We start from the raw sequence: 24,137 nt of genomic DNA, 5'->3' as shown, positions 1-24,137 counted from the left end.
ATCAAAATATGTAACATTTTTATAAGCATTTAATAAAAGTTAGCTGCATGAATGAAAAATAAAATGGAATGAAGCTTATAGCTAGTTAGAGATAACAGATACCAAATGCCTTTCCCCCCAGTTTTCTCAAAAAAAAATTTTTGCTTTAAATTAGAAAAGTTGTGACTTTACAGAACAATCATGCATAAAATACATGATTCCCATAAACTACCCAATCACCAATACCTTGCACTGGTGTGAATCATTAGGTTACAATTGATGATAACACATTTTTATAATTGTACTATTAATTAAAATCCATGGTTTAACTTAGGGTTTACTGTTTGTGTAGTGTAGTTCCATGGAGTTTTTAAAAAAGTTTTATTCTGTTACGATATATACAATCTAACATTTTATTTTTAATCATATTCAGATATATATTTCATTGTTAATTGCATTCACAATGTTGTGCTACCATCACCACCATCCATTACCTAAACATTTCCTTCATTCCAAATAGGAAGGCTGTATATGTTAAGCTTTCAACTCCTGTTCCCTATTAACCCCCCCCCACTCACATACACAGTTCCTTGGTAACCTATATTCTAGATTCTGACTCTGTGAATTTGTTTCAAAACAGTGAGATCATACAATATTTGCCGTTTGTGTCTGGCTTATTTTACTCAACATGATGTCTTTACGGTTGATCCATGTTGTTGCATGTATTGCTTCTTCATTCCTTTCTATGGCTGAATGATATTCCATTGTATGTAGGTAACATATTTTATTTATCCATTCATCAGTTGTTAGAAACTTGGTTACTTGCGCCTTTTGGCAATTGTGAATAATTCCACTATGAACATTAGTGTGCAACTATTTGTTCAAGTCCCTGCTTTCAGTTCTTTTGGGTATATAACTAGTTACTGGGATTGTGGGGTCATATGGTTGTTCTATACTTAGATTTCTGAGGAACTGCCAAACTGTCTTCCACAGCGGTTGCACCATTTTACATTGTCACCAGCAATGAATGAGTGTTCTATGTTTCCGCAACATCTCCAACACTTGTTAATTTCTGTTTTTTTAGTAGCAGCCATTTTAAGGGGTATGAAATGGTATCTCATTGTGGTTTTGATTTGCTTTTCCCTGGTGACTAATTATGTTGAGCATCTTTTCTGGCCATTTGTATATCTTCTTTGGAGAGATGTCTGTTCAGGTCTTTTGCCCATTTTTAAATTGGGTTGTTTATCTTTTTGTTGCTGAGTTGAAGGATTTCTTTTTATATTATGGATAGTAAACCTTTATTGGATATGTGTTTTCCAAATATTTGGAAAATGGGAGAAAAATATTTTCTCCCATTGCATAGGCTGTCATTTTATTTTCATGATAAAGTCCTTTGGGGCACAAAAGATTTTAATTTTGATGAGGTCCCATTTATCTATTTATTCTTTTATTGCTTGTGCTTTGGATGTAAAGTCTAAGAAAACATTGACTAATATAACGTCCTGAAGATGCTTCCCTTTGTTTTCTTCTAGGAGCTTGATAGTTCTAGCTCTTATATTCAGGTCTTTGATCCATTTTGAGTTGATTTTTGTATATGGTATGAGATAGGAGTCCTCCTTTTTATTGCAAATGGAGATCCAGTTTTCCCATCACCATTTGTTGAAGAGACTATTTTTTCCGAGTTGATGACCTTTGCCACCGTATCAAAAATCAGTTGGTCATAAATGTGAGAGTTGATTTCTGTGCTCTCAGTTTGACTCCATTGGTCAATATGTCTATCCCTGGTCTAGTACCATGCTGTTTTGATTACTGTGGCTTTGTAATATGTTTTAAGATTGAGAAGTGTGAGTCCTCCATCTTCATTCTTCGTTTTCAAGATGGTTTTAGCTATTTGGGGCCCCTTATCCTTCCATATAGATTTTTTTAAAAGCAATTTTATTGAGATGTGTTCACATAGCGTATAATCCATCCAAAGTGTACAGTCAGTGGCTTTTAGTATGATCAATCAATTTTACAACATTTTCATTACTCCAAAAAGAAAATTGTATACCCCTTAACAGTAACCTCTCAATCCCTCTATCCTTCCTTAGCCCTACGTAACCATTATTCCAATTTTGTCTCTATAAATTTATATTTACATTGTATATAAATGATATCATATAATATGTAGTACTTTGTGCCTGGTTTCGTTCGCTTAGCATAATGTTTTTGGTTTTAATTATTGTAATTTTTTTTTTTTTTAGAGAAGTTGCAGGTTTACAGAAAAGTCATGTAAAAAATACAGCATTCCCATATACCCCCATATTGTTGACACTGAATTATTGTGGTACCTTTGTTACAAATGATGAAAGAATTAAAATATTACTGTCAATTATAGTCTGTAGTTTACATCAGGTGTATTTTTTCCTTTTACCACTTGTTCTAGTTTGCTAATGCTGCTGGAAAGCAAAACACCAGAAATGTATTGGCTTTTATAAAAGGGGGGTTTATTTGGTTACACAGTTACAGTCTTAAGGCCATAAAGTGTCAAAGGTAATGCGTCAACAATCAGGTACTTTCACTGGAGGATGGCCAATGGTGTCCAGAAAACCTCTTAGCTGGGAAGGCACATGGCTGGCATCTGCTCCAGAGTTCTGATTTCAAAATGGCTTTCTCCCAGGATGTTCCTCTCTAGACTGCAGTTCCTTAAAAATGTCACTCTTAGTTGCCCTTGGGGCGTTTTTCCTCTCTTAGCTTCTCCAGAGCAAAATTCTGCTTTCAGCAGTTGTCTTCAGACTGTCTCTCATCTGCAGCTCCTCTCTTCTCAGCTCCTCTGCATTCTTCAAAGTGTCCCTCTTGGCTGTAGCAAGCTCACTCCTTCTGTCTGAGCTTATATAGTGCTCCAGCAAACTAATCAAGGCCCATGCAGAATGGGCGGGGCCGCACCTCCATGGAAACACTCAAAGAATTACAATCTAATCAACACTGATACGTCTGCCCATACAAGATTACATCAAAGATAATGGCATTTTGGGGATTGTAATACATTTAAACTGGCACACCACCCTATTATTAACACCTTATAGTATTGTTGTACATTTGTTATAATTCATGAAAGAACATTGTTATGTTTGTACTATTAACCACAGTCCCTCATCTACAGCAGGGTTCACTGTGTTGTACAGTCCCATGTTTTGTCTTCTGACTTTCCTGCAGGTCTCTGATTTGAAGTCGTCTTTTTTAATGTAAGCATTTAGAGCTATAAATTTGCTTCTCAGCACTGCCTTTGCTACATCTTGTAAGTTTCCATGTATTGTATTTTCATTTTCATTCACCTCAAGATATTTCCTAATTTTGCTTCTGATTTCCTCTTTTTTTTTTTTTTTTTTTTTTTTTAATCATCATTTTATTGAGATATATTCACATACCACGCAGTCATACAAAACAAATTGTACTTTCGATTGTTTACAGTACCATTACATAGTTGTACATTCATCACCTAAATCAATCCCTGACACCTTCATTAGCACACACACAAAAATAACAAGAATAATAATTAGAGTGAAAAAGAGCAATTGAAGTAAAAAAGAACACTAGGTACCTTTGTCTGTTTGTTTGCTTCCCCTACTTTTCTACACATCGATCCATAAACTAGACAAAGTGGAGTTTGGTCCTTATGGCATTCCCAATCCCACTGTCACCCCTCATAAGCTACATTTTTATACAACTGTCTTCGAGATTCATGGGTTCTGGGTTGTAGTTTAATAGTTTCAGGTATCCACCACCAGCTACCCCAATTCTTTAGAACCTAAAAAAGGTTGTCTAAAGTGTGCGTAAGAGTGCCCACCAGAGTGATCTCTCGGCTCGTTTTGGAATCTCTCTGCCACTGAAGCTTATTTCATTTCCTTTCACATCCCCCTTTTGGTCAAGAAGATGTTCTCCATCCCACGATGCCGGGTCTACATTCCTCCCCGGGAGTCATATTCCACGTTGCCAGGGAGATTCACTTCCCTGGGTGTCTGATCCCACGTAGGGGGGAGGGCAGTGATTTCACCTTTCAAGTTGGCTTAGCCAGAGAGAGAGGGCCACATCTGAGCAACAAAGAGGCATTCAGGAGGAGACTCTTAGGCACAAATACAGGGAGGCCTAGCCTCTCCTTTGCAGCAACCGTCTTCCCAAGGGTGAAACTTATGGTAGAGGGCTCAACCCATCAAACCACCAGTCCCCTATGTCTGTGGTCATGTTAGCAACCATGGAGGTGGGGTAGGCGAATACCCCTGCATTCTCCACAGGCTCCTCAAGGGGGCAATACATCGTTTTTTTTTTTTTTTTTTTTTTTTCCTTGTTTGTCTTTTTTCTTTTTTTTTTTTTTTAACTTTCCCTTCTTTTTTCAAATCAACTGTATGAAAAAAAAAGTTAAAAAGAAAACAAACATACAATAAAAGAACATTTCAAAGAGACCATAGCAAGGGAGTAAGAAAAAGACAACTAACCTAAGATAACTGCTTAACTTCCAACATGTTCCTACTTTACCCCAAGAAAGTTACATACTATAGCAACATTTCAGTGAACTTGTTCCTACTACATCCATCAGAAATTAACAGACCATAGTCATTTCTGGGCATCCCCAGAACGTTATATAGCTTATCTGTTCTTCTTGGATTATTGTTCCCCCTTCGTTAATTGCTCTCTACTGCTAGATCCCCTACATTCTACATTATAAACCATTTGTTTTACATTTTTCAAAGTTCACATTAGTGGTAGCATATAATATTTCTCTTTTTGTGCCTGGCTTATTTCGCTCAGCATTATGTCTTCAAGGTTCATCCATGTTGTCATATGTTTCACCAGATCGTTCCTTCTTACTGCCGCGTAGTATTCCATCGTGTGTATATACCACATTTTATTTATCCACTCATCTGTTGATGGACATTTGGGTTGTTTCCATCTCTTGGCAATTGTGAATAATGCTGCTATGAACATTGGCGTGCAGATATCTGTTCGTGTCACTGCTTTCCGATCTTCCGGGTATATCCCGAGAAGTGCAATCGCTGGATCGAATGGTAGCTCTATCTCTAGTTTTCTAAGGAACTGCCAGACTGACTTCCAGAGTGGCTGAACCATTATACAGTCCCACCAACAATGAATAAGAGTTCCAATTTCTCCACATCCCCTCCAGCATTTGTAGTTTCCTGTTTGTTTAATGGCAGCCATTCTAACCGGTGTTAGATGGTATCTCATTGTGGTCTTAATTTGCATCTCTCTAATAGCTAGTGAAGCTGAACATTTTTTCATGTGTTTCTTGGCCATTTGTATTTCCTCTTCAGAGAACTGTCTTTTCATATCTTTTGCCCATTTTATAATTGGGCTGTCTGTACTATTGTCATTGAGTTGTAGGATTTCTTTGTATATGCAAGATATCAGTCTTTTGTCAGATACATGGTTTCCAAAAATTTTTTCCCATTGAGTTGGCTGCCTCTTTACCTTTTTGAGAAATTCCTTTGAGGTGCAGAAACTTCTAAGCTTGAGGAGTTCCCATTTATCTATTTTCTCTTTTGTTGCTTGTGCTTTGGGTGTAAAGTCTAGGAAGTGGCCTCCTAATACAAGGTCTTGAAGATGTTTTCCTACATTATCTTCTAGGAGTTTAATGGTACTTTCTTTTATATTGAGATCTTTGGTCCATTTTGAGTTAATTTTTGTGTAGGGGGTGAGGTAGGGGTCCTCTTTCATTCTTTTGGATATGGATATCCAACTCTCCCAGCCCCATTTGTTGAAAAGACCATTATGGCTCAGTTCGGTGACTTTGGGGGCCTTATCAAAGATCAGTCGGCCATAGATCTGAGGGTCTATCTCTGAATTCTCAATTCGATTCCATTGATCTATATGTCTATCTTTGTGCCAGTACCATGCTGTTTTGGCAACTGTGGCTTTATAATAAGCTTCAAAGTCAGGGAGTGTAAGTCCTCCCACTTCGTTTTTCTTTTTTAGAGTGTCTTTAGCAATTCGAGGCATCTTCCCTTTCCAAATAAATTTGATAACTAGCTTTTCCAAGTCTGCAAAGTAGGTTGTTGGAATTTTGATTGGGATTGCATTGAATCTGTAGATGAGTTTGGGTAGAATTGACATCTTAATGACATTTAGCCTTCCTATCCATGAACATGGAATATTTTTCCATCTTTTAAGGTCCCCTTCTATTTCTTTTAGTAGAGTTATGTAGTTTTCTTTGTATAGGTCTTTTACATCTTTGGTTAAGTTGATTCCTAGGTACTTGATTTTTTTAGTTGCTATTGAAAATGGTATCTTTTTCTTGAGTGTCTCTTCAGTTTGTTCATTTCTAGCATATAGAAACATTACTGACTTATGTGCATTAATCTTGTATCCCGCTACTTTGCTAAATTTGTTTATTAGCTCTAGTAGGTGTATCGTTGATTTCTCAGGGTTTTCTAGATATAAGATCATATCATCTGCAAACAATGACAGTTTTACTTCTTCTTTTCCAATTTGGATGCCTTTTATTTCTTTGTCTTGCCGGATTGCCCTGGCTAGCACTTCCAGCACAATGTTGAATAACAGTGGTGACAGCGGGCATCCTTGTCTTGTTCCTGATCTTAGAGGGAAGGCTTTCAGTCTCTCACCATTGAGTACTATGCTGGCTGTGGGTTTTTCATATATGCTCTTTATCATGTTGAGGAAGTTTCCTTCAATTCCTACCTTTTGAAGTGTTTTTATCAAAAAGGGATGTTGGATTTTGTCAAATGCTTTTTCAGCATCTATTGAGATGATCAATTGATTTTTCCCTTTCGAGTTTTTAATGTGTTGTAATACATTGATTGTTTTTCTTATGTTGAACCATCCTTGCATGCCTGGAATGAACCCCACTTGGTCATGGTGTATGATTTTTTAATGTGTCTTTGGATTCGATTTGCAAGTATTTTGTTGAGGATTTTTGCATCTATATTCATTAGGGAGATTGGCCGGTAGTTTTCCTTTTTTGTAGCATCTTTGCCTGGTTTTGGTATTAGATTGATGTTAGCTTCATAAAATGAATTAGGTAGTGTTCCATTTTTTTCAATGTTTTGAAAGAGTTTGAGTAAGATTGGTGTCAGTTCTTTCTGGAAAGTTTGGTAGAATTCCCCTGTGAAGCCATCTGGCCCTGGGCATTTATTTGTGGGAAGATTTTTGATGACTGATTGGATCTCTTTGCTTGTGATGGGTTGGTTGAGGTCTTCTATTTCTTCTCTGGTCAGTCTAGGTTGTTCATATGTTTCCAGGAAGTTGTCCATTTCTTCTACATTATCCAGTTTGTTGCCATACAGTTGTTCATAATATCCTCTTATAATTTTTTTAATTTCTTCAGGATCTGCAGTTATGTCACCTTTTTCATTCATTATTTTGTTTATATGGGTCTTCTCTCTTTTTGATTTTGTCAGTCTAGCTAGGGGCTTGTCAATCTTGTTGATCTTCTCAAAGAACCAACTTTTGGTGATATTTATCCTTTCTATTGTTTTTTTGTTCTCTATGTCATTTATTTCTGCTTTAATCCTTGTTATTTCTTTTCTTGTACTTGGTTTAGGATTGGTTTGCTGTTCATTTTCTAGCTTCTTCAGTTGATCCATTAGTTCTTTGATTTTGGCTCTTTCTTCCTTTTTAATATATGCGTTTAGTGCTATAAATTTCCCCCTTAGCACTGCTTTTGCTGCATCCCATAGGTTTTGGTATGTTGTGTTTTCATTTTCATTCGTTTCTATATATTTAGCAATTTCTCTTGCTATTTCTTCTTTAACCCACTGATTGTTTAGGAGTGTGTTGTTTAACCTCCAGGTATTTGTGAATTTTCTAAGTCTCTGATGGTTATTGACTTCTAATTGTATTCCATTGTGGTCAGAGAATGTGCTTTGAATAATTTCAATCTTTTTAAATTTATTGAGGCTTGTTTTATGTCCCAGCATATGATCTATTCTGGAGAAAGTTCCGTGAGCACTAGAAAAGTATGTGTATCCTGTTGATTTGGGATGTAATGTCCTGTAGATGTCTGTTAAATCTAATTCATTTATCAGATTGTTTAGGTTTTCAATTTCCTTATTGGTCTTCTGTCTGGTTGATCTATCTATAGGAGAGAGTGATGTGTTGAAGTCTCCCACAATTATTGTGGAAACATCAATTGCTTCCTTTAGTTTTGCCAATGTTTCTCTCATGTATTTTGTGGCACCTTGATTGGGTGCATAGACATTTACGATTGTTATTTCTTCTTGCTGAATTGCCCCTTTTATTAGTATGTAGTGGCCTTCTTTGTCTCTCAAAACATCCCTGCATTTGAAGTCTATTTTATCTGAGATTAATATTGCTACACCTGCTTTCTTTTGGCTGTAGCTTGCATGAAATATTTTTTTCCATCCTTTCACTTTCAGTTTCTTTGTGTCCCTGTGTCTAAGATGAGTCTCTTGTATGCAACATATTGATGGTTCATTTTTTTTGATCCATTCTGCGAATCTATATCTTTTAATTGGGGAGTTTAATCCATTTACATTCAACGTTAAAACCGTGAAGGCATTTCTTGAATCGGCCATCTTATCCTTTGGATTATGTTTGCCATATTTTTCCCTCTCTCTATTAATATCCTTTATTGTACCCATACCGAATCTCTTTAGTACTGAACCTTTCTCCAAGTCTCTCTGTCCTGTCTTTGTTTGTCTGTCTGTAGGGCTCCCTTTAGTATCTCCAGTAGGGCAGGTCTCTTGTTAGCAAATTCTCTCAGCATTTCTTTGTCTGTGAAAAATTTAAGCTCTCCCTCAAATTTGAAGGAGAGCTTTGCTGGATAAAGTATTCTTGGCTGGAAATTCCTCTCACTCAGAATTTTAAATATATCGTGCCACTGCCTTCTCGCCTCCATGGTGGCTGCTGAGTAGTCACTACTTAGTCTTATGCTGTTTCCTTTGTATGTGGTGAATTGCTTTTCTCTTGCTGCTTTCAGAACTTGCTCCTTCTCTTCTATGTTTGACAGTGTGATCAGTATATGTCTCGGAGTGGGTTTTTTTGGATTTATTCTATTTGGAGTTCGCTGAGCATTTATGATTTGTGTATTTATGTTGTTTAGAAGATTTGGGAAGTTTTCCCCAACAATTTCTTTGAATACTCTTCCTAGACCTTTACCCTTTTCTTCCCCTTCTGGGACAGCAATGAGTCTTATATTCGGACGTTTCATATTATCTATCATATCCCTGAGGTCCATTTCGAGTTTTTCAATTTTTTTCCCCATTCTTTCTTTTATGTTTTCATTTTCCATTCTGTCATCTTCCAGGTCACTGATTCGTTGTTCAACTTCCTCTAGTCTTGTACTATGAGTGTCCAGAATCTTTTTAATTTGGTCAACAGTTTCTTTAATTTCCATAAGATCATCCATTTTTTTATTTAGTCTTGCAATGTCTTCTTTATGCTCTTCTAGGGTCTTCTTGATTTCCTTCATATCCCGTACTAGGGTCTCATTGTTCATCTTTAGTTCTTTGAGTAGCTGCTCTAGGTGTGTCTCTTCTGGTCTTTTGATTTGGGTGCTTGGGCTTGGGTTATCCATATCGTCTGGTTTTTTCATATGCTTTATAATTTTCTGTTGTTTTTGGCCTCGTGGCATTTGCTGACCTTGATAGGGTTCTTTTAGGGTTTGTAGACCAGTTGAAGTCCTTATCTCTAATTTATCAGATCTACAGCTTCGTGGAGTACACTTTCTCTAACTAACCAGCAGGTGGCGTCCACGAGCCACCTGTTCTCCACAAGCCAGATCTCCCCTGCTTAGCCTTTTTGGTGAGTGGGGGAGTGAGTCTTGTGGGGCCCAATTGGTGTCCCAAGCTTGCGTGTGTAGTTGGTGTTGCCTGCCCTGTATGTGGGGCGTGTTTCTGGGCAGTCGGGGAGGGGGGGTGGCCCTAACAATCAAATCTCCCTGATGATCCTAGAGTTTTAAAGCTACTGCAATAGTCTAATCCTTCAGTTCAGTCCTGCCACAGTTTGTCTCTGCCACTGACCCACAAGTCTTTGGTATTGGTGTATGGCTCCTGAGACTTGCAAGTGGGCCCCTCTTCCAGGCTGTGCACCCCGGGTCCTCTGTTGAGGGATGACTGTGCTATGTCGCAGGTGAGTGCCGTCCCCCCAGGGCAGTTCTGGGCTGCTGGGCTGTGTTGGGAGGCTCCCAGTCTGCTCAAATGATGGCTGAATGGGGCTCTGTTAATTCACACTGCTCCCCCTTCCCAGCTCTGGGACATTCAGCTGAGGTTGCAGGGAAGGCTAATGTCCACGCCCAGTTTTGTGGTGTGTGCCTGTTATTTGAAGCACTTCCGTCACACTGGGTTGTCTGGGGCAGCTCTGGGCTATGGGGCTGGCGATGGGCAGGAGTGTTTCCTGTCCACCAGGATGGTGGCTGTGAGCGGACACCCCCCTTTTCTTGGGAAGTTGTGTTGTTTAGTGAATTTTCTCAGCCACTGGATTATTGCCTTTTGTCTCAGAGCTCTCTTAGTTCTGCTCTTGACTTGACGTGCCCAAATTTCAATTCTTTGAAGCTTTCTGTATTGAGCTTCTTAGAGTAATTGTTTTAGAAAAAACAAAAAGGATTTAAAAAAAAAAAAAAAAACGGCCCTCCTCAGAGATCTAATGGGTTATTGAAATGCTAATAGACAAAGCAACCAGGGCCATTAAGGAAAAGTGCCCAGGGCAGAGAGATCAGCCTTGCTTCGGGATTTGCATATGCGCCTCAAGGCCTGATCTCCGCCCTTCCCCTTTCTGTGTTCACCAGAACTCCAAAAATCCTCTGCTTTTATTTTGGAGTTTTTCGTGTTGTTTTTTTTCTATGCCTGTCTCCTCTCTGCTGGGCTGGCTGCTCTCAGAGTCTCTGGTGTCTGGCCTCAGTCTATCTATGGTTGGAGTTTGAATCAGTAGAATGAGTTTCCGGTAAGAGCAGCCACTGCAATTCTCCCTTCTCCTTCCTGGAGCTGACAGCCCCTCCTCCCCCGGGACTGAGCCTGGCAGGGAGGGGCGCGGGTCCCCTGGCCGCAAAAACTTACAGATTTCGCTGATCTCAGCAGTTCCACGTTTTCATGAGTGTTGTATGAAGTATGCCCAAAGACAGATTGCTCTGTGGTGTCCAGTCCACGCAGTTCCTGGCTTTTTACCTACTTTCCTGGAGGAGTAACTAAAACATACAGCTCACCAGTCTGCCATCTTGCCCCGCCTCTGATTTCCTCTTTAACTCATTGGTTGTTTAAGAGTATGTTTAATTTTCACATATTTTTGAATTTTCCATTCCTCCCACTATTACTGATTTCTAGCTTCATTCTGTTATGGTGGTTGGAGAATATAAATTGTATGAATTCAATATTTTTGAATTTATCAAGACTTGTTTTTTTTCCATTTTTTTAAATTGTGAACTTTAACATATATACATAACAGTGATAACTTCCAATGTACAATTTCACAAGTAGTTAGAGAGCAAATCTCAAAGATGTCATGGGTCACAGTTCCACAACATCAGCCATTTCCATTATTGTAAAATATACATAGAGAAAGTTGTCATCTCTTGATGTACAGCTCGACAAGCAGCCATATAGGTATTTTCAAAAATTGTTATGGGTTACAGTTCCACAATTTCATTTCTTTCCTTATTATGCAATAGAAGGTATATACAGAAAGGTGAAGACCTTCAAGGCACAATTCAGCAAGCAGCTATAGAGCAAATCCCAAGGGATGCTATAGACTACAGTTCCATTATGTCATTTACCTCCTTCCAGCCATTCTAACACCCCAGCATCCAAAAATACATATATAATTATATGAAGTTTCAATATTCATAGACCTTTGTTCAATCTTATCTTGTTTGTTGCTACTGCTTCCTCTCACTTAATCTGATTATTTCTCCATCTTCAGGGATCTCTAGGCTGTGAGCACCCTAACTTGTTCATATTAAAAGGGGATGTCGACAGTATGGGGAAGGGGGCTGCATCTGGTAGTTGATCTTAAACAGGCTGTTGTCTCTGGCTTTTAGGACTTGTCTGGTATAGGAACACTCTGATAGATTTAAGTTTCTGAAAGATAAAACTTAATGAGTGCATCTTTTATAGAATATCAGGTAGGGATCTAGGTATTTGGGGACTACTTTTGGTAAGGGTGTGGCATACTGTGGCCAATTGGGATGTCTAGCTGGAGCTTGCATAAGAGAAACCTCCAGGATAACCTCTCAACTCTCTTTGGAATCTCTCAGCCACTGTGACCTCAGTTTGTTACCTGTCTTTTCTCCCCCTTTTGGTCAAGTATGTATTTTCAGTCCCTCATGGCCAGGGCCAGGCTCATTCCTGGGAATCATGTCCCATGTTGCCAGGGAGATTCATTCCCCTCAGAGTCAGGAGTTGTTTTGTGACCCAACATAAGGACTGTCCTGGGGAATGATCCATGTGCACTTGAGAAAAATGTGTATTCTGTTTTCATTGAGTTCAGTGTTCTATATATGTCCTTTAGGTGTAATTCATTTAATATATCATTCAAGTCCTGTACTTCCTTAGTGATCTGACTTGATGTTTTATCCATTATTGAGAGTAGTATATTGAAGTCTTCTACTATTAATGTAAAACTGTCAATTTCTCCCTTCAAATCTGTCAGTTTTTGCTTCATATATTTTAGGGCTCTGCTGTTAGGAGCACATATGATTGTCTTTATTGGAGATCTTTTTTTCTTCATGTAGCTTCAGTCAGTTGTCTAGTGTTCTTTCAACCTGCAGAAACCCCTTTAGCATCTCTTGTAGGACTGGTCTAGTGGTGATGAAGTCCCTCTCAACTTCCCTTGTATGTGGCACATTGCTTTTCTCTTATGGCTTTCAGAATTCTCTCTTTATCTTTGGCATTTGACGGTTTGATTATAACATGGTTCAGTGTGGGTCTTTTTGGGTTTATCCTGTTTGGAGTCCTTTGGGCATTTTGGATGTGTATTTCATGTCTTTCATTAAATTTGGGAAGTTTTCAGCCATTATTTCTTTGCATATTCTCTTTGCCCCCTTCTCTCTTTCGTCTTCTTCTGGAACTCCCACAATGCGCATATTGGTGTGCTTGATGGGGTCCCACAAGTTAGTTCCTCATGCTCTGTTTGCTTTTCTTCATTCTTTCCTCTTTCTGCTCCCTCAGACTGTTGATTTGAATGGTCTTATCCTGAGGTTCACTGAGCCTTTCTTCTGCCAGCTCCAATCTACTGTTGATCCCCTCTGGGGAATTTTTGATTTCTTTTATTTAGTCTTGGGCTCTATTTTGTTCCTCTTCATAATTTCTGTCTCTCTATTGATATTCTCTCTGTGTTCATTTATCATTTTCCTGATTTTCTTTAGTTTTTTGTCCATATTTTCCTTTAGCTCTTTGAGCATTAAGACCATATTTTAAATGTCTTAATCTGGAATGTCCCAGTTCTGAGTCTCTTCTTGATGGTTTCTGATACTTTAATCTTCTCCTTAGCCTGGACCATCTCTTCTTCTTTCCTTGTATGTTTTGTAATCTTTAGTAGAAACCTGGACATTTTGATATCTTAGTGTGTTATTGCTGGAATTTAGACTCTTGAAGCTTCTGTTCCTTACATTTGAATTCAGTTAGTGTTGTGACAGAGCTTTCCTTGAATGTCAGGAGCTAACCAAAAAAAAGGAGGAGGGGACATCTTTCACAAGCTTGCAGATTGATCTGGGTGAGTGCTCTACTTCATGACTTGTCCATAAAATGAGTTTATAGACTAGCTTCAGGCCAAAGTGTAGGGCCCTCCTTGATCCTTCTGCTTATGCCTCATCTTGGGCATGTATGTGTGGCCCTAAGATTCCCCCTTTTACACTGAGACAGATGGTTTCTTTTCCCCAGGAAATAATTTCCTTATGGCCCTGGGCACTGCACTATATGTCCTACAGCCAGCAATCCCTTGCCCCAGGCAACATGACTGCTGTCCCTCATCGTTCTGTGGGGGGGTTTGGTAGGCTGCATTCTACAAGCAGGGCAAATTCTGGGATGGTGAGTTCCTCAGGCCACCACCAGACAGATTGGACCAGACAGACACATCTAGTATGTGCAAAAGGGTTACTCTGCTTCCTCCAAAACTAGGACCAAGGACCTGCACTGGGAGTGAGGGCAGATTCTGCACTTAGCAGGTGAGGGGATAGGAGAGGGGCCAGCTCAGGTACCATAAGATCCTACTGCTTTCAAGTGGCCTTTTTTCTTGGTTTGGCTCTTATCCTGTTACTGCTAACCTACAGCTGTTTCCTGGAAGTTTTAGAAAGATGTTTCTGGCAGTTCTTGTGGGTTGTTCAAAGCTTATGTGGGGTGACCGAACCTCGAAGCGTCTCACTCTGCCTTCTTGATTGGGACAGGGTTGAACTCATTCCTTTAAAAATTTTTATTTATGTATAATTTCACACAATAAAATGCATTAATTATAAGTATACAGCTTGATGGTTTTTTTTTTTTAAATGCGGTTTTACTGAGATATATTCACATACCCTACAATCATCCACAGTGTACCGTTATTCACAGTACCACCATATAGTTGTGCATTTATCACCAGAATCATTTTTGTACACTTTCCTTACTCCACAAAAAATGAAAAGTAAAAAAGAACACCTAAAACATTCTATCCCCCATCCCTCCCTATTTTTCATTTAATTTTTGTCCCCATTTTTCTACTCATCTGTCCATACACTGGATAAATGAAGTGTGAGCCACAAGGCTTTCACAATCACACAATCACACCATGTAAGCTGCATGGTTACACAATCCTCTTCAAGAATCAAGGCCACTGGGTAGCAGCTCAACAGCTTCAGGTATTTCCCTCTAGCCATTCCAACACACTAAAAACTAAAAAGGGATATCTATATAGCACATAAGAATCCCCTCCATAGTGACTTTTTGACTCCGCTGGAACCTTATTTGTTTCATCTTTCTTTCCCCTTTTGGTCTTAATTCCATGATGCCAGGTCCAGACTTATCCCTGGGAGTCATTTCCTGCATTGTGGGTGGGGGGCAGGAGTTTACACCCCAGGGAGTCATGTCCCATGTAGCAGGGAGGGCAGTGAGTTTACCTGCCGAGTGGGCTTAGAGAGAGACAAGCCACATCTGAGCAACAAAGAGTTTCTCTGGGAGAGACCCTAAGCCCAATTATAAGTAGGCTTAGCCTCTCCCTTACAGTAACAAGCCTCATGATGGAAAGCCCCCAGATCGAGGGCTTGGCCTACTAAATTGGTAGTCCTCAATGTTTGTGAGAATGACTTGATGGTTTTTAATAAACACATAATTAACTGTAACCATCACCACAGGCAAGATACAGACTAAATCACCCCATGAAATTCACTTTTGTTCCCTTGCAGTAAATCTTCCCCCACCTTTGATACGAGGCGATTAATGATCTGCTTTTTGTCACTGTAGATTAGTTTTGACTTTTCTAGAATTTCATGTAAATGGGATCTCATATAGAATGTTCTCTTTTGTGTCTGGCTTCTTTCACTTGTCATAATGTTTTTGAGATTCATCCATATTATTGCATGTATCAGTTCACTCCTTTTATTAAAAATTGTTGAGTAATATTCCATTGTATGGCTGTATCATACTTTGTTTATCCATTCACCTGTTTTGGTTATTACCTGTTTTGGGCTGTTATGAATTTAGTTGTTATGCTTGTGCAAGTTTTCTAGGGACCTATACTTTTTTTTTTTTAAAGTTCATTTGAGATATATTCACATACCATGTGGTCATACAAAACAAAGCATACATTCAGTTGTTGACAGTACCATTATGTAGTTGTACATCCATCACCAAAATTAATTTTTGACATTTTCATTACCACACACACAAAAACAATAAGAATAAAAACCAAAGTGAAAAAGGACAACCAAAGTAAAAAAGAACACTGGTGCCTTCCTTTTTTTTTTTTTCCTGTATTTTTTCTTTGTTTTTGCCCCCATTTTTCTACTCCTCCGTCCATAAACTGGACAAAGGGGAGTGTGGTCCATGTGGCTTTCCTAATCATATTGTCACCCCTCATATGCTACATTTTTATACAATCATCTACAAGATTCATGGGTTCTGGGTTGTAGTTTGATAGTTTCAGGTATTTACTGCTAGCTATTCCAATTCATTAGAACCTAAAAAGTGTTGTCTATATTGTGTGTAATAGTGCCCACCAGAGTGACCTCTTGGCTCCTTTTGGAATCTCTCTGCCACTGAAGCTTATTTCATTTCCTTTCACGTCCCTCTTTCGGTGAAGAAGATATTCTCAATCCCATGATGCTGGGTCCAGATTCATCCCCAGGAGTCTCTCCTGGCCAGGGAGATTTACACCTCTGGGAGTCAGGTCCCATGTAGTGGGGAGGGCAGTGAGATCACCTGCCAAGTTGGCTTAGGTAGAGAGAGAGGGCCACATCTGAGCAACAAAGAGGCCTTCGAGAGGAGGCTCTTAGCCACAATTACAGGCAGGCCTAGTCTCTCCTTTGCAGCAACAGTCTTGCCAAGGGCAAAGGGACTTATACTTTCATTTCTCTTGAGTAAATACCCAGGAGTACAATTGCTGGGTCATATGGTAAGTTATGTTCAGTTTCATAAGAAACTGCCAAACTGCTTTTCGAAGTGGTTGTGACATTTTGCATTCCCGCTAGCTTTATGAAGGAGAGTCCCAGTTGCTTCATATTTTCATTAACATTTGATGTTTTTAGTCTTTTTAATTTAAGATATTCTTGTGGTGTCCACATGTTGTTAAGTTCAGGTTGCATTTCCCTGATAACTGCGGTAAAAAAGGAGGCTATTATCTATAGTTTTATAAATATCAGTAGATACTCTGGTACAAATTTTGCCAATAAAACACTGTTACCAGCACAGTGAATGAGTTTACAATGGTAATTTTGCTGTTTCTCTCTGTAGCTTGAGAACAACTTGTGGCTATTAAAGCTAGCAAAGAGTATAGGGCGAGCTTTGAGGTGTTTATGCTATCCTAGATAGAATGCTTTTGTTGGGCCAGAGTGAGTTTTTTAAGATGGCTTAGAGGCAGCTACAATTGTATGATGTCCTTGTACAGGTCAGGAAGGTGAGTGGCATGAGGATATCTCCTCCCCTTATAACTAAGTGGTTGGTCTAGTGTCTGATGTATTTAAATATGCAATATCATTAAACATACCTTATCTCTTATTTAATAGAAGATTTTTTAAAGAAGTAATTACCTGCATCCATTAACCAGCTAATATATTACTATTCAGTTAATCAATACGATTAATTTTTCTTCCAGCAGTTGAATAAGTTATGTTTCTGCAAGTGAGCACCAGATGAAATAGTTGGCATCAGCTATCCATATATTTAATATGCATATATAAGGGTCCTTTTGGTATAAAAATCAGTTTCTCTAGAAAATTAGAATCGTGCTCTGCCAGAGATGCCCATGCTATATGCTGTATGTATTTTTGTTGATTTTAGATACTTTTAGTTTTAGAAGGCAGTAGGGCATAGTTGTTAATAGCAGGGGCCTTGGAGTCCCCAACCTGAGTCATGTCTCACTTCTGATCCTTGGAACTGTATGCATTTGGGCAAGCTGATTAACGTCTCTGAGCTTCAGTTTTTGTGGAAAGGGGAAAATAATTTTAACTGCTAGGATATGTGGAACTTTTCAAGGAGATAAATGCATATCAAACTTCTCACCCTTAGTAAATATTCAGTAAGTAATAACTTTTCTTTGGCTCTTGTTAGTGACACGTTATATCAAATTTATTTTCTGTAACTGATATTTGAAATCTTTACCAACCAAATTCAGAAAATATTTCCAGCCTAGTATGTAACTGAAAACATGAAACTTGGTGCATGCTCTCTTGGTTGAGTCAAGGTATTGCAAATGCAGCAGTTTTTTACACATTTTTTAGCCATTTACTATTGAAATGTTTTATACCTAATTTCTTTTTTTTTATTACAGTGCCCATATGTCTCCCATCAGCATCTTACCAGCCTCTGCAGAGTAAGTAGTATACTTGAAGACAATTAAAAAAATTTTTTTAAATATTACTAAGCTTGTAGAAATGAACATCTTGTATCTGTTGTGCTTACTTTAGAGGAAATATTGTATATACAGCAGTGGAATTAGTTATATTTTATGTACTATGGTAGGAACAACTGAAGAAGGAACCCATTGCACTAATATATAAAATAAAGATAAGCTTTCTTCAGATAATTTTTTGATCCTCTGAGATAATTGAAAACTGTCAGTAGAGTTATCTTTATTAACTTCTTAAAAAAATAGACTTCACATAAAAAAATATGGACAGTACTTTTATAGTTCCTTTCATTTACCTGAGTGGTGGTAAATTAATTTGCTTTTAAAATGTAGTCTTGAAAAGTATCTATTTAAATGTTTTTCTAAAAAATAGTGAGGAATGAATTATTGGGACAGCTGTTTTCCTCTTCTCCAGCAACATGAGTGACATTTTGGTTGATTTGTGCAGGATCATCAATTTTGGCAAATAGCATTTAAAAATTTAAGCCTGTTTCATGTATTCTTTTTTAGCTTTAGTTTACCCATTGAAATGACATAGTAATTTGTTTTAGTGGTCATAGGTTTTATAATTTATTTTACTCTGGCCAAATAACCCAGTTTGAGTGACTGCTTCTCACTAAAATGTATTCTGTTTTGTAGCATTTTAGAAAGAACAATTAGAGCAGCTGTGGAACAGCACCTTTTTGATCTGCAGAGCAGCATAGATCATGATCTTAAGAATTTACAGCAGCAAAGTATGGTGTGTAATAATGAAGCAGGAAGTATTAATTGTGATGGGGAAGGATCTAATGACCAGTAAGAAACATTTAAAACATTTTACTATTATGTATTAAGGGTTGTAAAATTGTTTTATTTATTAAAAAAATGGGAGTCTTACCTTACTTGGGGGTTTCTGAAAGTTAGCATGAAAAGTGACTTTGTATATAATTGCATGCTAATTGTATGTATTAACATTGAAAATCTCATAAATCTTATATTAAGGTAGTATATTTAGAATCTTTTATTAAATGTAACAGAGCCAGTTTTTCCTCCCTGAATACCAGCTAATGTAGTGAGCTTACCTTTAAGGGACTATGTTATATGAAACTTTAAGTTGAAAAAATTAGAGATGCAAGAGATGGTTGCACTGTGAGAGGCTTGCAATGATCTAGACAGATACAAGAGCAGCAGATTGGCACTAGCTGAGGGCATGTGGTCTTTTTGTTAAATGGTGAGCAGATTCATCATTTACTATTTAAATTGATATCCTCTGCCACCAGCTTCTGCTGCCACACCCCTCCACTGCTGCCCCCATCCCGCCCCCGCCCCGCCTTTGGTAAGCTGTTACTCGTTGAATTTAAGTTAAATGCACTGGTGATATGTGATATTACTCTGTTCTTCATGTGACCTGTTATCTTTAAATGAAGGAAAGCCTTGCTTCTTTTCCTGTTATCTCAGCCTTGTACTTTAGAATATATATGTACCTCCCCCTGAAACCACGGTGCAGTGATATTATAGTTTTTATATATCAGCTTTTCTTTTTGAGGACAGATGAGAAAGAATGTATATATATTTGGAAGATTTATAGAAAGGGGGAATAAAAAATAATTGGGTAGAATTTGTTTTTGTTTTTTTAAAGATTTTAAAAGGGTTTTTCACCTAAGTAGCTATTAATATCAAATGAAACTGAATAATATAACAGATATAATAAAACCAATGGTCAGAATATGTTTAATTTAGGAGTGCCGTATTACATGATTGCAGAAAGTGCTGCATAGATAACCATAGTCTACATGGATGGTACTGCCAGCCTGTGAAGACCCTGGTTCATGTGCTTTGAAGGCATAGTTAGAACTAACAGCTGAATCTAGAGGGAGTATTTGGGCTGAATATGAAGCAAAACAAACGAACAGTATCCAGATACAAACAGTATCTAAAAGTTGGAAATAGTGGGAAAATGTTTCAGAGGATAAAATAGAAGCATACTCCTTGGAAGTTTGTCATCTTGGCCTTAGCCTTGCTAGGGATTCTGAAAATCTAGGTCCATACTCAAACAATATTCTTATACTCACCAATGGGGAAATAACTCATGGTAGTATGATCTCTGTAAACAAAAACTGCAGTGTTTTGCATATTCTAAACAACTTAAGATGGAAAATCTGCAGTAGGAAGCAATTCTTGTATTTGATAAGACATTGAACACTATAGTATCTAATGCTACATTTGTATATTAATCAGAACAAACAGGTCATTATAGTTGGGACTTGATATTTGTAAGGGAAATCATTATTTTGGCACATAAAATGGTTTCAAAGCTATTTATTTGCTTTTGAAAAATTTCAGAGGTGGTTAACAAATAAGGTTTCTCAAATGCCCAAAGAAAAGGCGGAAAAGAACTTAGGAAATTTAGTGACCTACCTTAGCAAGATAAAGAAAGTGTGTGAGTTTTTATGAGAAGGATACATTTTCTTTAACAAGTAAAAGTTTCAGATCATTATTGATACTTATTTTAAAGGCATTGTATTCAACATTTGGCCTGATCTGATTTTTTAATCTTCATTACTAGGGTTGATATTGCTGATGATATTATTAATGCCAGTGAGAATAACAGAGACTGTTCAGAGCCTGTGGCTAGCACTAATTTAGACAATGAAGTTATGCAGCAAGATTTTGTGTTTGAGGATGAAGAAAATAACCAGGTAAGAAATGGAAAGACCAAAAAACCTCTGTTAGATGTATTGGACATTCCACTCTGTTTGCTTCATGTGTTCCTTTGATAACAGAAGCCATAGTTCCTATTTTTGCTAAGGCACATAATTGTCTTGGTTATAAATCAGAGAAACTACATTCTCTAAGTAGACATTAGGAACCATCAGAAATTGGGTAGAGAAGCAGATATAACACAGTATTTTAAAATACTATTTTTCTGGAAGGAAACAAATTACAAGATCAGCTAAAGCGGTTGGTTGTTATTATGGGTAAATTTTGTTCTTTTTAACAACTTTGCTTCCCAGATCTTTTCTGAAGAACATGTATTCTTTCCATAATTAGGGAAAACTCAGGAACACTGTTTTAAAAATAACTGTATTCACTGTCATGTTGTTAGCGGTAACATTAAAAAAAAATTAATTGCAATTAAATGTACAAAGCAACTTCTTTCCAAGATATGTTTTGAAGTATAGTTTTTATAACACTTTTAAAAATGAGATACTATAACTAATTAATGGATAAGGAGGTTTTCTTCAGCATTTCTCCATTGTAAATCATAAACTAAAGTAGGTATAATAAGGAATTTAGGGACAGAATTCTTAAGTTTATATTCTGGCTTTGTCTCTTAATAAAGCAGTGTAATTTTGGCCAAATTACCTAACTTCTGTAGCTGCTCTTGGCTTTTTTATGAATAAATGAGATAATGCCTATCTGCAGAAAATTATAAAGATGGCTAGAGGTAAACATTTAAAAATTATTATATACACTGGAAAACATTTCATAGAAGTTAGGCTGATGACACCAGTACTGCTATTGTTTCACTGGACTCTTATTTGTGTTTATTAATCTTTTTTTTACCTATTCAAAGTTATTGCTTCTGTGGTTGTTCCCTTGATCTTTACTGGATTATCTATCAATTTCTGTCTAGTGGATCACTCCCATCAGCATAAAAATATACTGTTTTTTTCTCCTATGTTTAGGAAAAAGCCTTCATCCTGCTATAGGTATAATTCTCACTTCTATGCCTCCCTTTATAATAAAAATATAAAGTAATGCCTGTCTGTTTTCTTTAATTCCTCTCCTTCCGGTCTCTCTTAAACCCACCCTAGGACACCTTTTGCTTCCACTTTTACTCTGAAATTGCTGTTGCATGTCACAATGATATCTGTTGGAAATTTTACTTGAATTTGCAGAATTTATTTTCAGTTAATCACTCTTGCTACCTTGATACATTTTCTTCAGTTGGCTCTCAGGATCTCTCTCTCCTCTGGTTTGTTCCCTACTTCACTGGCTGCTCCATCTTACTCTGCTTTGCTGATTCTTTCTCATCTTCTGTACCTCTGAAATTTGGAATGGCCCATGGGTCAGTTCTCAGATTTATTTTCATGTACTCCTTTGCTAATCTCATTTAATCTAATGGCTTTAAATATATCTGTATGTGGAAGATAGAGCTCAAATTTGTATCTCCAGTCCAGACCTCTCTCTTGAACTCTAGAATCCTATGCTTCTCTGCTCTCCATAACGTTTCCACTTGAATATCTTAAAAGCTTCTCAAACTTAGCATGCAGCAAACAAATCTCCTGAACTTCTCAACACATTTGCTCTTCCCACTGCCTTTAAAATCTCAGTAAAGGGCAGTTTCTTTTTCCGTATGCAAGGCCAAAAACCTTGGGGCCATCCATGAGTGCTTTCATACTGCACATTCAGTTCTTCACAAAGTCCTGTTGGCTGTACCTTCAAAGTAAACCTAGATTCTGACCACTATTTACTGTCTCCTTTGCCACCACACAAGTCCAAGCCACCATCATCTCAGCTGGATTAATATAGCCTCCTGAATGATTCCCCATTTTTGTCCCCTTACAGGCTGTTCTCAACATAGCAGCCAGAATGAACTTTTAAAACAAAAATTAGATAAGGTCTGTTCTCTTCTCAGAATCTTCCAGTGCCTTCTAGTTATAAAAATATAGCAATAGGTATGTGCCAGTTTGGATATATTATGTCCCCCCCAAAAGCCATATTCTTTAGATGCAATGTTGTGGGGGCAGAATGTAATATTATCTTTTTGATTAGGGTGTGACCTCTTGATTGAATATTTCCATGGAGATTTGACCCTGTCCATTCAGGGTAGGTCTTGATTAGTTTACTGGAGTCTTTTAAAGGGAGCTCACATAGAGAGCAGAGAAATGAAAATGCCCAGGATATGCTAAGCCAGGAGACCTAGACACTTCCTGATACTTTGAGATGCTAGCCCAGAGTTTGCTCCAGAGAAGCTAAGAGAGGACCACAACACGTAGATCACAGGAATTGAAGAAGCTAAGAGAGATCCAGAGACATTTTGGAGAAAGCCATTTTGAAAAACAACCTGGGAGCAAAGGAACAGCAGAACTGCCAGCCATGTGCCTTCCCAGCTGTCAGAGGTGTTCTGGACACCACTGGCCATTCTTCAGTGAAGGTATCCTCTTGTTGATACCTTAGTTTGGACACTTTTATAACCTTATTTGTAATCTAATAAATCCCCTTTATAAAAGCCAATCAATTTCTGGTATTTTGCATAATGACAGCTTTAGCAAGTTAGAACAACGGCCATTATATATTTACCACTTTGTTGTCCTTCTTTTCTCTTTTTAATTCCCTTCACATTAAAGGTTAAAATACATAAACTGTTGATACCCCCATAGCCCCAGTCCCCAGCAGGCAAGTTCATTGGGGGCCTTTTAAGTGCTATTCCTTAAAATCATCATATTTTATTGCTGGAACAGACTTAGATCAGCTAGTCAAACTTTACCATTTTCCATTTGCGACAGGTATTCTCATACACAGATATTGAGAGTGTAAGTCATTACAAACTTCATGGAAAACACATTGACAATAAGGACAAAAGAAACAAAACTTTTTACCCAGAAATTTAAAAATTTCGGACTTGTATGCTAAGGAAATACATACAAGTCAGAGAGGGATGCAAAGATTTGTGTACTAGATTCTTACTGGGAGTTTATCTTCAGTAGAAAAAATGGGAAGTAATAAGGAAAAAAAATTCTTTAATTGGGAAGTGGCCAAATAAATCATGGTGTATCTATACAATGGGGTATTGTTGAGTCATTTAAAATACGTATTAAAGGAATGAGTGACACTCAAGATCTAAAGTTTATTGGAAACAATCAAATATAGGAAAAATAGAACTAATACAATCCGTGTGTGTGTGTGTGTGTGTGTGAGAGAGAGAGAGAGAGAGAGAGAGGAGAGAGAGAGAGAGAGAGAGAGAGAGAGGAGAGAGAGAGAGAGAGAGATTAAGAGGGAGATTAAGAGGGAGATTGAGATTGAGATATTGGCACACAGTAAAAAGGCTAAGGAGAAATACAACAATATTTACTGTGGCCATCTCTGGCTGATAAGATTATGGGTGATTGAGCTTTTCTTCATATTTTACTTTATATTTAAGTTTGTGATACTTTGTGCTTATTGATTTATAATCA

At 37.7% G+C, this 24,137-nt stretch overlaps 1 protein-coding gene across 5 annotated transcripts in view; it reads left to right on the top strand.

Moving 5' to 3' along the window:
- Positions 1-24,137, top strand: part of FAM13B (family with sequence similarity 13 member B) — a 128,509-nt gene that overhangs the window by 65,968 nt on the left and 38,404 nt on the right. For all 5 annotated transcript variants that reach the window (XM_037800784.1, XM_037800780.1, XM_037800782.1 and 2 more), the window contains 3 exons: positions 17,899-17,940; positions 18,616-18,771; positions 20,522-20,654. In XM_037800784.1, the coding sequence (XP_037656712.1) occupies positions 17,899-17,940; positions 18,616-18,771; positions 20,522-20,654 (331 nt within the window). The remainder of the gene's footprint in view (positions 1-17,898; positions 17,941-18,615; positions 18,772-20,521; positions 20,655-24,137) is intronic.

This window comes from Choloepus didactylus, chromosome 13, assembly GCF_015220235.1.
Source record: "Choloepus didactylus isolate mChoDid1 chromosome 13, mChoDid1.pri, whole genome shotgun sequence".
NCBI classification, from domain to species: Eukaryota; Metazoa; Chordata; class Mammalia; order Pilosa; family Megalonychidae; genus Choloepus; species Choloepus didactylus.
Note: the sequence above shows the minus strand (reverse complement) of the source record. Positions and strands in the feature narration are given on the sequence as shown.